The 13,795-nt window shown below is 47.5% G+C and overlaps 1 protein-coding gene across 3 annotated transcripts in view; it reads left to right on the plus strand.

Annotated features, from left to right (window-relative positions):
- Positions 1 to 12,439, plus strand: part of LOC140185618 (CREB3 regulatory factor-like) — a 97,833-nt gene extending 85,394 nt beyond the window's left edge. For 2 of the 3 annotated variants that reach the window (XM_072239034.1, XM_072239033.1), the window contains 5 exons: positions 1,316 to 1,507; positions 3,057 to 3,246; positions 8,169 to 8,242; positions 9,454 to 9,576; positions 11,056 to 12,439. In XM_072239034.1, the coding sequence (XP_072095135.1) occupies positions 1,316 to 1,507; positions 3,057 to 3,246; positions 8,169 to 8,242; positions 9,454 to 9,576; positions 11,056 to 11,144 (668 nt within the window). In that variant the 3' untranslated portion in view covers positions 11,145 to 12,439. Of the gene's footprint in view, positions 1 to 1,315; positions 1,508 to 3,056; positions 3,247 to 8,168; positions 8,243 to 9,453; positions 9,577 to 11,055 lie in introns of those variants that run through there. The other variant, XM_072239035.1, reaches the window with a different exon arrangement.
- Positions 12,440 to 13,795: the final 1,356 nt, after the last annotated feature.

Here is a 13,795-nt window from a genome sequence, read left to right on the forward strand (position 1 = left end):
AACTTTGATGTGTGTCGCTTGAATTTCCAGCATCTGCAGAATTCCTGTTGTTTGCATATAATGCTGAGGTTTTGTAACACATTGGTCAGATTGCTGTACAGTATCTCTAAATAATGGCATAGAATGGGCCCTTCAGCCCATAATGTGCTGACCTCTATCCCACTCCAAGATCAATCTAGCCCTTCCCTCCATTTTCCTATCATCCATGGACCTATCTAAGAGGGTCTTGTGCATCTGCCTCTTATCACCGCACTTGGCACACCATTTCATGCACCCATGTAGTTTAAAAAAAAACTACCTTGGACATCTCCCCTAAACATTCCTCCCCTTGTCTTGAAATATTGGAATTGCTCCCCAGGGCAGGCAGTAGTTGTAGAGAGAGTCCACGTCAGGTTGACGAAGTGCCATCAGAATAATCTAGTTCTAAGATCACACCCCCAACTCCAGCCATGGACTGATTTGATTTTCCCTGATGACTTGCATCTTCAGTATTGATCTTAGCAAGTCAATTCAAGTTCAATGCCAAATGTACAAGTTTGATAGAAAAACGCACTTGCGGTAGCAGTAACACAAATGCATAGCGTTAGAGACACAACATTCACAGGAAAAACGTAAATTAAACATAGATTATACAAGAATAAACGCCAAGCATTTGGGTATACAAAAATATGAGGGGGTTTAGATAGAGTAAATGCAAGCAGGCTTTTGCCACTGAGGTTGTGTGAGTCTCGAACTAGAGGTCATGGATTGGGGTGAAAGGTGAAATAGTTGGAGGGAACTTCGCACAGAGCTGTCAGTGGAAGTGGTGGATGTGGGTTCAATTTCAACATTAAAGAGAAGTTTGGATTGGTCGTGGAGAGTAATGTGGAGGGCTGTAGTCCAGGTGCAAATCAATTGGCCTAAGCAGAGTACCAATTCAGAATGGACTAGATGGGCCAAAGAACCTCTTTCTGTGCTCCATAACAAAAGTAAAGTCCATTGCAGTGCAAAGTAGTCATAGCCGTAATGTACTGCTGGTTGTTCCAAAAGCCAAATGTTGAAAGGAAGTAGTTGTTCCTGAATTTGATGTGGGCCTCTGACCAACTGTCTTGTTTGCCAGAGAGAAGATGGTTCGGTTCCTGATGATCTGGTTATTTTAGTATGATCTGGTTCACTACCCCCCCCCCCCACCCCCGCAGTAATAAAGTGGCGAATATAAAGGTGGAAATGTCAAAGAGGAAGAGGGATAAAACTGGTTTCTGTCGGAGCGAGCTCTGCAGTGAATTAGTCCATTTAAGGATAAGTCACCCTTTGTGCATTCATTAATCTTTTTCAGGAAACGAACAAGAGGTTTCTGCTGACGTTGCCTCGGAAACGGGCGTTAGGAGACTGAAGCGGCGTTATTTCTGGGAGTACAGCGATAGCCACAGCACGCCCAGCAAGCAAGAACGTACCCTGCAGCCCTCTGAGTGGGACTCCTCCACGTTGCCCAGTAATGTTTACCAAAAGGAGAATGGCGTCGGACAAGGTAAACACAAGATGGACTATGATACTGGTTATCTTTGACTATTCAAGTCTTTCTGTGCTCCGGAGTCCCGACCTTATTGGCTTCTGTGAAGCCAATTTTGAGGAATTTTCATACATCATTATATCACTGTAAAACCCAGTGCACATCACTGCCTCTCTTTTTGAGATGTTAATATCAGGTAAATATCTTCTGGGATGTAATGAATGCTTTTCTCCTGAAAGCTTTCAATTAATAATGGCAAAAATAAAACAAAACCAATTCAATTTTTGAAACCCCATTTGTTCCAGGATTAGTAATGTTATTTATAAAGTCTTGCCTGAAGTGATAAATAAATCTATGAAAATAGAGGTATTTTAAAATCTATTCTACCAAACCTAATATTATGAGAAAGTGGTCTGTCTCTTCAGTTGCTTGTAAAAGCACTCAGAAGGTTACTTGGAGTCGGATTGTATAATGGTTGTAATTTGCTGTTATCTGGTGTGACTAAGAGTCATACAGACCCCACAGAAACAGGCCATTCAGCCCATCACATCTATGCTGACATTTTTGCCCATTTACACAGGTTCCCCTCTGAGACCATCTCCCCCTGCTTCTTGACTAGTGTTGGTCTAGACACCTCTTTCTTGTCACTGTATCTTATTTTGCCTCTGGAAACGAGTTCCAGATATCAAATGCTTCCTGGGTTAATTTTTTTTTTAAAAGTTTTCCCTCGTGTTTTTGACACTCCTACATAGCAAAGCATTTCTGACCCTACCCTATCTGTGCCTCTCGTCATCTTTTATACCTCATCTCCGGTCAGCCTTCTCTCCAGGGAAAACAAACCCTGCCTATTGAACCTCTCCCCACCACCAAAGTCCTTCATTCCAGCCAACATCCCGGTGAATCTCCTCTACACTCTCTCTCTGACTCAGCCACATCCTTCCTGTAGTGTGGGACCAAAACTTTAGACAATCCTCCATGCCTCAAACTGCCATCTGTAACACCCCCAGCTCTTGTTCTCAGTGCCCTGACTGTGAGGCCTTTATTCCTCAGGGCTCTCTTAATCTCCCAGTTTTTGGTGTTTTTAATTTTTTCCCAGTTGAAATGGGTAACTTTATTTGTCAGCTGTGCACGAAGCATACAGTGAAATGCACCGTTTGTGTTGATGACCAACACAATCCGAGGGCGTGCTGGGGCAAACACGCTCCTGCGCCAACGTAGCACACCCGTATAATTTTACAATGTGGGAGGAAATCGGAGGACACCTGCAGATCACGAGGAGAATGCAGATAGCAATGGGAGTGAACCTCGATCTCTGGTGTTGTAAAACATAATGCTAACTGCTACATCACTGTATTGGCCTTTTTCTCAGCATATCTCTGCTTGTCAGACATCTGCCCTCTCGCACTGAGCACCTCCATCTTTCCTGGTGTCCTGTTTCCCTTGTGTTATCCCGTTCCCATTCTGAATTCCGGTGGGGGCGGGGGGAGATGACTTGGGATTCTTGGGAGCCACTCTCCCTTCTCGTTCGCCGCGCCCACCTGGCCTCTCTTTTGTCCTTGAAATCCAGGGCGGAGATTGGCGAAAAAGTCGCGCCGCACCGATGTCGACGACCTAACTCCCAACCCGCGCAAGCTGCTCCTCATCGGAGACGAACTGAAGAAGCTGAAAAAGGTAATTGATGATCTCCGGCCAGTGAGTGAACTGCCGATGAACGCCAGGCCGCGATCCAGAAAGGAGAAAAATAAACTGGCCTCTAGGTAAATAACCTCCAGCCCGCTAATCAGCTCAGCACTGTCGGTAGATTGTTGTTTGGCAGGCACGCGCTTCACCTTCCCCGACTTCTTTTGCGCTTTCTTTCTGTGAATATTTCAATTCTCATCCCTCAGATATAGCTCTTGTGGAAAACAGCAAGTGTAACCTATTGAACATTGAAAGGCCTAGAACAGAGATGAGGAGGGACTTCTTTAGCCAGGAGAAGGAAAATTTGTGGAATCCGTTGCCACAGACGGCTGTGGAGGCCAAGTCGTAGGGTATATTTCAAGTAGAGGTTGATAGGTCGTTGATTAGTAAGGGCTTGAAAGGTTATGGGGGAGAAGGCAGGAGAATGGAATTGAGAGGGAGAATGAATCTGCCTTGGTGGAAAGGTGGAGCAGACCTGATGGACTGAATGGCCTGTTTCTGCTCCTATTTAACCTGAGAGTGGATTTTCATTGAGTGTCAGTAATGTTTGGAGTCATCTGACAGAATGTCATTTAGTGATTCTACTGACTGCATATGATGTGTGACAGATTGAATTGAAGCGCAGAATTTTAGTAACTATCCTCCACTAACTGCGTTTCTGGTGAGCCTGCCCTGCTATGGTTGGGAGAAGCTGCTGTAGTTTCTCATCCCACCCCACACTCGGGATTATTTTGTTTTCTGACTCGGGTGCTGGTTAGTTGTTGTGCAAGGGTGTGCTGGGGGCAGCCCGCAAGTGTTGCCACACTCCCGGTGCCAACATCGCATGCCCGCAACGACTAACCCCGAACCTGTACATCTTTGGAAAGAGGAAGGATTCAAGAGAACCCAGTGGAGACCCATGCAGTGACAGAGAGAGTGTAAACTTCTCACGGACAGCAACGGGGATTGATCGCTGATCTCCCGATTGCTGGTGCTGTGAAGCGTTACACTGACCGTTACACTATCGTGCCACTGATCCACTGTAACAGGTGTAACTCCTGCCCTTGTCCCTGACCCAAAATGGCCAAAGGGGACTTCGATTTGGCACAACTCCTGTATTACACTGAGGTGTAAACCTCAACTTGGTGTCTCGTAGTCGCCACTCAAAGACGGACAACTCGAGTCCCGGCCACTCCGGGGTTTTTAAGCAGGGAGATCCAGGAGACCACTTCAGGGCAGTTGTTGGGGCTGCTGTTCCAGTTCAATGCCCTTTCTCCTTCCTTGGGCAGCTGCAGAAGGTCCTTGGGCTTTTTTGCTAAAGATCACAGGGGTGTCAGTAACAGCAATCTTCTGAAGGTGTCTCTGACCATCAAAGTTTGAAGTAAATTTATTATCAAAGTATCCTATGTGACACCATATACTACCTTAAAAAATCATTTCTTTGAAGACAATTACAGTAAAAGTAAAGAATACATTAGAATTTATTTTAAAAACTATACATTAGCAAAGGCTGGCAAATAACCAATAGATAGATACTTTATTGATCCCAAAGGAAATTACAGTGTCACAGTAGCATTACAAGTGCACAGATATACAAATATTAAAAGAGAAGTAAGAAAGAATAAAAAATAAGTTGCATCAAACAGTCTTAACTCCCCTCCTGTTATCACTTCCCCAGCGATAGGTTGACTCATTCTAGAACCTAATGGCCGAGGGTAAGAATGACCTCATATACCACTCTTTGGAGCAGTGCAGTTGTCTTAGTTTATTACTGAAAGTGCTCCCCTGTTCAGCCAAGGTGGCACGCAGAGGGTGAGAAACATTGTCCAGAATTGCCAGGATTTTCCATAGGGTCCTTTGTTCTCCCACAGCCTCCAGTGTGTCCAGTTTGACTCCCATAATAGAGCCAGCCTTTCTAATCAGTTTATTGAGCCTGTTGGCATCACCCGTGTTGATGCCATTGCCCCAGCACACCACCACAGAGAAGATTGTGCTGGTGACAACAGACTGGTAGAACGTGAAGGAGAGAATGTGCAAAAAAAAGACAAACTGAGCAAATAAAATAATACTGAGAACGTGAGTTGTAAAGAGTACCTGAAAGTGAGTCTCTGGATTGTAGAATCAGTTCAGTGTGGAGGTGAGTGAAGTTATCCTCGCTGGTTCAGAAAACTGATGGTTGAAGGGTCATATCTGTCCTCAACCTGATGATGGGGGCCATGGTACTAGCAAGAGACAGGTTTAAAGTTTCAGATCCATTGATTTGGGATTATCTTGCATGTTCTGATCTTTTCCCAGAGTCCTACAGCATACAACAGGCCCTTCGGCCCCAATCCTCCATGCTGACCAAGATGACTGACTACACTAGTCTCATTTACCTGTGTTTGACCCACGTCACTCTGAACCTTTCCGATCCATGCACCTGGTCTAATTATAGCTGATATAATTTTTCATGCAGATATTAAATCGTGTATTAAACCAGATTAGGATTCATTCATTTGTCACATGAACGTGAAAACATCCAGTGAAATCTGTTGTTTGTGTTAACGACCGACACAAGTTAAAGATGTGCTGGGGGCAGCCCACAGGTGTCACCACACTTCCCTTCACCAACATAGCAGGCCCACAATATTCAGCAGAACAAAATAACGATTGCATAGGAACACACACAAAATGCTGGAGGAACTCAGCAGGCCAGGTAGCATCTATGGAAAAGAGTAAACAGTCGACGTTTTGGGCTGAGACCTTTCAGCATTGGACTAATTTTGTGGACATAATCTACTGCAGAATCTGGAATATAGGCAATAATTAGCTCTAATTACATCACACGGTGTCACAATCCATCACATCTTTTAGACTCGGGGTTTAATATCACCGGCATATGTCGTGAAACTCGTTAACTTTGCGGCAGCAGTACACTGCAATATATAATAATAGAGAGAAAAAACAAATTACAGTAAATATATTTACGTGTGCGTGCGCAAGCACCACACATGCACCCCCTGCCCCGGCACACTTTGACTAATTTAACAACTGTCTGCAACTTACTTCGATCCTGTGCAATAGCTACCCCTTCTCCCTCATACTAGATGATGATGCAGCCAGTCAGAATGCTCTCCACAGTCCATCTGTAGAAACTTACATGTGCTTTAGGTGATGAACCAAATCTCCTCAGAGTCCTAATGAAATATAGCCACTGTCTTCCCTTCTTTATAGCTGCATCGGTATGTTGGGACCAGGTTAGATCCTCAGAGATATTGACTCCCAGGAACTTGAAATTGCTCACTCTTTCCACTTCTGATTCCTCTGAGGACTAGTGTGTGTTCCCCCATCTTACCCTTTCTGAAGTCCACAATCAGTTCTTTGGTCTTACTGACGTTGGCTGCAAAGTTGTGCTGGGACACCACTCAACCAGCTGGTGTATCAGGCTCTTGTACGACCTCTCGTCACCATTTGAGATTCTGCCAACAACGGTTGTAAATTTACAGATGGTATTTGAGCTGTGCCTGGCCACACAGTGATGGGTGTAGAGAGAGTAGAGCAGTGGGCTAAGCACACATCCCTGTCAACAAAGTGAAGGGCGCACGTTGAATATTTGATTCTTTGGAATTGATTTAAATTTGTGACTCATAGAACATTGTGTGTGAATATACAAAAACTACAAATTTTTGAAATATTTCAGCCCCCGCACTAGGCTCAAATGGAAACTTGGCTCATTGCTGGCCCCCACTAACAGTCACAGGACCCAGCGGTGCGAAAGCCACCTTTCATAAATAGTAGTGTCTTGTTGTGTAATTACTGCCCATACACAATTGTTAGTCAGCCAAGAAAAAACAAATCGTACACCGCATAAACTTATAAAGAAAGTGTGTTTACAAACTTCAGCTTTATCGAACAGTTAGTAGGAAAAAGAAAAGGGGAAAAATAAAAGAACTCATTACAGTTCAACCAATCCAAATGTGCACATAAAGTTGCAGCTCATCTTGAAGTTGTCTGTTTACTCACTCGCTGGACCCAAGTTCTGCATGAAAGCACACACCACGTTCGGATCTTCACTCGAAATCCACTTGAAGCAACGGGCTGTCTCTCTCAGGGGTATTGACCCTTCCTCCTTGGAGCCATTCACCTGCACAAAGCACCGTGCGCAATAGGGATGCTCCTTCCCACGGCATCCTCAGCCGCCTTCCCTCCTGTCCTCTCCGCAACTCCCGCCCAAAAAATACCTGCAAGCCACACTGTCCATTTCAAATCTCTCTCCACCCCACTCTCTCGAGCTCTGTCCCGATTCCACCATCCTGATTGGCTGACACAGCATTCTTAAGGTGAACGTCATAGCCCCTTATCCTTTTAGCCAAAACCCAAGCATTCTGAAAACCGAACAGACTGCTCTTACAGAACTGCTAACATGAAGCACCTGTAGCACAGCAGTAAAGATCTTAACCAGAACATTACACAGTCATGCAGTCAAAGAATGCTAGCAGCACAGAAGTAGGTCCTCTAGCCCATCTAGTCTGTGCCGAGCTATTAACTTACCTTGGACCATAGTCCTCCATACCTCTCCCATTAATGTACCTACCCAAATTCCTCTTAAATGTTGAAATTGAACGCACGTCCACCGCTTCCACTGGCAGCTCATTCCACACACTCAGGATGCTCTTGAGCGAAGTTTCCACTCGTGTTCCCCTTAAATATCTCGGCTTGCATCCTTGACCTGTGACCTCTAGTTGTAGTCTCATCGGACCTCAGTGGAAAAAGCTTGCTTGCGGTTATCCTAAATATACTCCTCCATGAGTTCACTTACAGGACTGTATGCAAGTTAACCATTGTATTGGATAAATTTGTTAACTGACTGACTAAACATCGACTGCTTATTCCTCTCCGTATATACTGCCTGACCTCCAGTGTTGTGTGTGTATGGTATAGTGTTAATTGCTTGCTTGCCTCTGTAGCCTTTCACAGAAGAGGTGAGGATGTGTCATTGGCGTTCCACTGTTCACCCTCCATTTTCTCCTCAACCCTCCAGGGCCTGCAGGTTAAAGAAGAAAGCCCAGCATGAAGCAAACAAAATCAAACTCTGGGGGCTCAATACGGAGCACGGTGAGTGTCTACCCAGGGCCACCGGCCAGAGACGGACTTGCGGGTGGAGACCACCCCCTCGCTGTAAACCACGCTGGTTATAAACTCATGAGAAATTGGAAGTGGGAGCTAGCCTTTCGGCCCCTCAAGCCTACTATCCCATTCAGTAAGATTGCAGTTGACCTCATCACGACCTCAGTCTACTTTCTGTGGCAGATAGTGTGTGACAATCCTTAGACCAAGATTGGTCCTATTCTAGCACTGTAGTGTAGAGTAGCGTGGAAGCAAGCTGTTTATTTTCCAAATGGAGTGGTGAGGGGTGGGGTGTGGTGTGGATTCAGAAATCGCAGGTGCAAAGGTTGGGAGTCCACACAGGATGTCCCTTTGGAACAGAGAAGAGAGGATTTTCTTTAGCCAGAGGGTGGTGTATATGTGGAATTCATTGCCACGTACTGCTTTGGAGGCCAAGTCATTGGGTATATTTAAAGTGGAGGTTAATAGGTTCATGATTAGGATGTCAAAGGTTATGGGGAGAAGGCAGGAGAATGGGGTTGAGAGGGATAATAAATCAGCCATGATGGAATGGTGGGTTGACTGCTCCTATGTTTTTAATTAATTTTTAATGCATTTCTACAGTGAAACTAGGGAGAGATAACCCAACAACAAAATGGAGATTTATACAGTGCGAAACAAACAAATCCAATATGTAATTCCTAACAATAAGAAAAGCACCCAAGAGAGAATTATGTAAAATTAGTATCCACCCCAACCTCCCACTGGAAAAAAAACCCAGGCCAACCATTTCTGCATATAAAAGAAAAAAAAATCGGAGCATTCAACCCCAGAGAGCTGTAAATATATATATATAGGAAAGAAGGAAGTATAATGCCAACTGCCAAAAGTATAATGTAATTCACAACAAAAGAAGTATAACTTAAAAAAAAAAGCTGAAAGTAATGGATTGTAGCGTACAAAAACTTACCCTAGAGAAGAATTATGAAAATATTCAAGAAAAGGTCTCCACACCTTATGAAACTGTCCAAATTAAGAAGTGAATAACTAGTCTTTTTGAGGTCCTCTGTTTTATGGTCTTCAAAGGCAAGGATACAATGCTGAGGCTTTATAAGACATTGTTTCCTATAGGGTGGATTTATCCCTCTCTCCTGGTCTGCTTTGGAATATTGTTGGCTGCCTGTCGGCATGACTTGCGTTTCCTGCTTTCCCTCACGCAGATAACTTGCTCCAGGTCATCGTGGCGATCAAGCGGCAGATCGTGCAGAGGGTGGAGAGCAGTGATGGGTCGGAGGGGGGGAGCATGACTGAGAAACTGCAGATGCTGCTGAGAGACACCATCGGTAAGGGCGGTGCCACACTCTGCTCGCCTGGGGGTGGGGGGGAGTGGGGGGCAGTCGGGATCAAACTGGGAAAGCCAAACACTGCAGGTAACTGGGAAACACTCAGCTGGTCAGGAGGCATCTGCGGAGACAGAAACATAGAATGATGCAGCTCAGGAATGGGCCCTTCGGCCCACCCATCTGTGCTGTCCCTCATGTCAAAATGCCACAGCACAGAAACAGGCCTTTCAGCCCATTCAGTCTGTGCTGAATCATTATTCTGCCTAGTCCCTTCAAACCCCGCCCCCCCCCCACCTGGACCATAACCCTCCATACCCCTCGCATCCTTGTACCTACCCAAGCTTCTTAATGTTGCAATCAAACCCAATCCACCACTTCCACCAGCAGCTCGTTCCACATTCATACCAAGCTCCCCCTCAAGCATCTCACCTTTCTCCCTTAGCCCCGTGACCTCTGGTTCTAGTCTCACCGAACCTCAGTAGTGCTTGCGTTTACCCTATCTATACCCCTGTGTGCCCTTTGGCCTAATCCCGTCTGCACGTAGTCTACATCCCGCCATTTCCTGCCTGTCTGAATGCCTAAACACTGTTGCCCTATTTGCTTCCTGGCACCATATTCCAGGCATCTAATACTCCTAGTGTTAAAAAGCTTGTAAATCTCCTTTTAACCTTTCCCTCCCTTGTCTTCAGCCTAGTATTAGACATTTCCCTCTCACTTTCCAAATTTTCCCCTCTCTCATCTTAGACCTGTAGCCTCTGATATTAGAGATTTCCACCCCGGGAAAAAGCTTCTGACCGCACTCTCTCTTTTTCCCTCATGGGTGACGCGGTAGCGTAGCGGCCAGTGTAACGCTGTTACAGCATCAGCGACCGGCATTCAGCTCCCACGGCTGCCTGTAAGGAGTTTGTACGTTCTCCCCGTGACCGTGTGGGGGCTTGGGTTTCTCCCACATTCCAAAGATGTAGGTGTTCATTGGACGGGGTCGGGGACTCATTAGGTCAGAGGGGCCCTGATGCCGTGCTGTATCTCCGTTAGCCTCGCTGCAGAGAAAACGATCCAAGGGGTGTTGCCCCGGAAGAAAATTTGAGGGGACTGAATATTGGAAATAGCTAATTAACAAGGTCCCCACTGGACAATTACACCAGTGTAACACTGATCCTGCCTATTCTGCCCCTGTTTCAGTCAACTCCTCCTCTCACGTACAGCCCCTTTGAGATGTGAGAGAATACTGGAGCACCCTGGGGTCTCGGGGAGGACGTGCAAACCCCTCACAGACAGCACCGGAGTCCGGGATGGGACCTGGGTCCCGGGAGGTGTGGGGTGTCAGCGCAGAGGTCAGATTCTAACCGAATGGGGCCGCTCCTTCCCACAAACCCACATTCAGTGGGAATCTCTTTCCGCTCTCTCCGCCGTCCTGCCACCGGGGTGCTGGGCGGCTGCTGTCCCAGACGCTCCTAAGCCTGTTACTTTGTGTTCCAGGGCGATCGGTGGCAGGGCAGACGTCAGAGTTCGTAAATGAGGTGCTGGAGAAGGCGTCGGCGGGAGAACTCGGCAGCAGCCTGAGCTGACCTGTTACCCTCTGCCCGGAATCTGTGCTATGAGAGCGTGGTCTAATTGAACAGCGACAAGGCGGGGACTTGATTGCTGGAGAAGACGTCCTCCCTCCCCTCAGCGTCCATCTACTTGCTGCCAGCCTTTATTTTTCCTTTTGCGGGAGGGTGTGCTTGTCATGCTGGCCTTCCTCCTGATAACCTTGCTTCTCCATCCCCCTCCCCACTCAGCCCCCTCCACATGCCTCTCTTTTAGCCCCTCCCAGGCCGAGTTGGCAAGGAACCAGAAGGAAGTGAGATCCCCCAGGATGATTTTGAGGTAGAGGTGACGTCCAGAATGAGGAGGAGAACTGGAAGTCGGTGACCTAGTGTGGGCAGCCCAAGCTCCTGCTTCAATGGATTCTCCTGACAAAACGTGGCGAGGGGCCTCGTGTGCGCGCAGCAGTCGCTCTGGCAGGTGTTGAGGAATGCTCTGGGTGCGTTTGTCTCTGAAATATTCCAGCTTCAGATGCTAAGCCCTCCAGAAAGCGTCAGCTTTCCTCCGGACTCGCTCCCCAGCTCTCTCTTCTGTCCTGTTGCCTTTGGTATGAAGATTTCCGGAACAAAAGCCCCCCTCCCAGAATACCGCCCCCAGATGTTGGATGCGCCGATTGTTTCTGGAGCAGTCAGTCTGCAAGGGAGGCACAGGTTGCGCGGGGGGGCCAGGGATGGGTTGTGACCGTGAGACACTCCCACTGCCCCCTCTGTTCAGTTTGAGACTCGCTGTTGAAGGAAGCTAGCCTGCAAACGTCCGATGATCGGGATTTATTCAGCGAATACTGTGAACTGCAAAAATGCTGCAAAGCCCATTGTGGTCCCTCTATCTGACATGCGAGCACTTTAAATTTTATAGAAATTCACTGTTACAGGTGTTAGGTGACTGACTTTTTTTGTGTGTGTGGGTGGGGTGTTCAGCGACTGACAATGAATGTACAAGCTGGGAGATGGGCTGTTGGTGTTCCCAGGCAGAACAGTGTGAGCCGACTGTGTGTTGTCCAGGGTTGTCTACCCAGCTGGCGTGTGCCTGATTCTCCTCTCCGGTGTTTTTTACTTGAAGACCGCAGGAAACTGACCAAAGGGTGTGAGAGTGACCGAGAGCTGCTTGTCCAAAACTCCATGGGTGGTTTGAGTTGTCTTTCCCCTCCTTCCCAAGACGTCGGTGTCAAGCAGTTGGAAAAGTTCCTGGCTTCTCCTGGTGGGCCCTGAGTTCCTGGGTCCATGACTCAGCCTCTATTGAGGGGAGTGTTCCCACCCTTTGTGTTTGTGGGGTTGGGGGGAGCGATGGGGCATTGCCTGGTGTGTGTGGGGGGGGGGAGGAGGGGGAAGGGATGGACGTAGACAGAGGAGCCTCTCCTGGTGCTGTCAAAGTGCAGTCACATCCCTGAGGCCTGGGAAAGGAAGCCAATTCATCAGGTGGGGCACTTTGCCAGACTTCAGGAGGCACCTGTGGAAATGGGATGGGGAAAGGCAAGAGTTTATTGTTGAAAACCGGCACACTGCGGCTAACTCGAGGTTACTTAATGCTCGGTGGTGATGTTGGTGGTCAGGGGGTGGGAAGTTCAGTCTGATGTTGGAGGGAGGAGTGTTGTTTTGGGACGGGGAGAAATGATCCCAGCTACAATGGCCTGATGAAGTTCTTGACAGCCTCAGTTCCTCGTGTGTGTCTGTGGCGGGGTGGGGGGAACGATTTCAGATTCGTCTGCTCCACGAGTGAGGGTCTGATTCTTCCCCGCCAGTGTTTTACTTGAGAGCCAGGAAAACTGAACGAAGGGTTGAGAGTGACCGAGCGCCATTTCTCCGAAGTTTGTGTTGTGTGCCCCCAGTTTCCTGAGGTGGTTGTGCTTGCACTTGAGGTGGAGTGTGATGAACTGTAGGGGAGTGGTGCCTTCCACAGGGAGGTGATGTGGTGTTTGAATTTCACTCTCTTCCCCACTCTCGGCTCTTTCCTTGAGAGACTAGAGCAGGTCTGTCTCTTTGGACTCTCTTTTGAGTTTGTTGGGAACCTAGGGCACGCCGGAGGTACTGAGAGTGGGAATATAAAGGATTCTTCTCCCCCGGTTTTGGAAGGAGAGGACAGGCTACAGCCTTGAGGTGCCATGAAGGAAATCATAGCAACAGAAGTGTAGAAATTAATCCCCAGTTCTTGGACACAGTAGACGCACAAAATCACTCTTCTCACCAGCTGCTTTTGAACCTTCTTTTCTGCCGATGACAGGCACACTGACTTCGCCCCTCCTGACTGCTGAGAAGCACACGGAAATGGCCCATTCCCTCCAGGGTCCTCAGGGGAGCCAAGTTCTGTGGTCGCTCTGTCTGCCCGGACTGTGTATAGCACGCACGTCTGGGAGTGACTGACCTCCTTGGTTCCTATTCCACGGCTTGGCGGAGGAAACAGGCCCCTCCCACCTTCTCCCATCGATACCACGTGTGAGTGAAACCTTCCTGAAGATCGCAGAAAGCTCTAACTCGAGGCTTCGCAACCTTTTCTGTATGCCATTAACTGAGGGGTCTGTGGACCCTGGGTTGGGAATCCCAAATCTAACCAAAGGAAGATGAGGAACTGTCCATTTATGAAAATATCGGAACATGCGGGCAGCCTCAGTGCAGAGGAAAAGTTACTGTGGAAGGTG

Source organism: Mobula birostris, chromosome 21 (genome assembly GCF_030028105.1).
Source record: "Mobula birostris isolate sMobBir1 chromosome 21, sMobBir1.hap1, whole genome shotgun sequence".
In the NCBI taxonomy this organism is placed as follows: Eukaryota; Metazoa; Chordata; class Chondrichthyes; order Myliobatiformes; family Myliobatidae; genus Mobula; species Mobula birostris.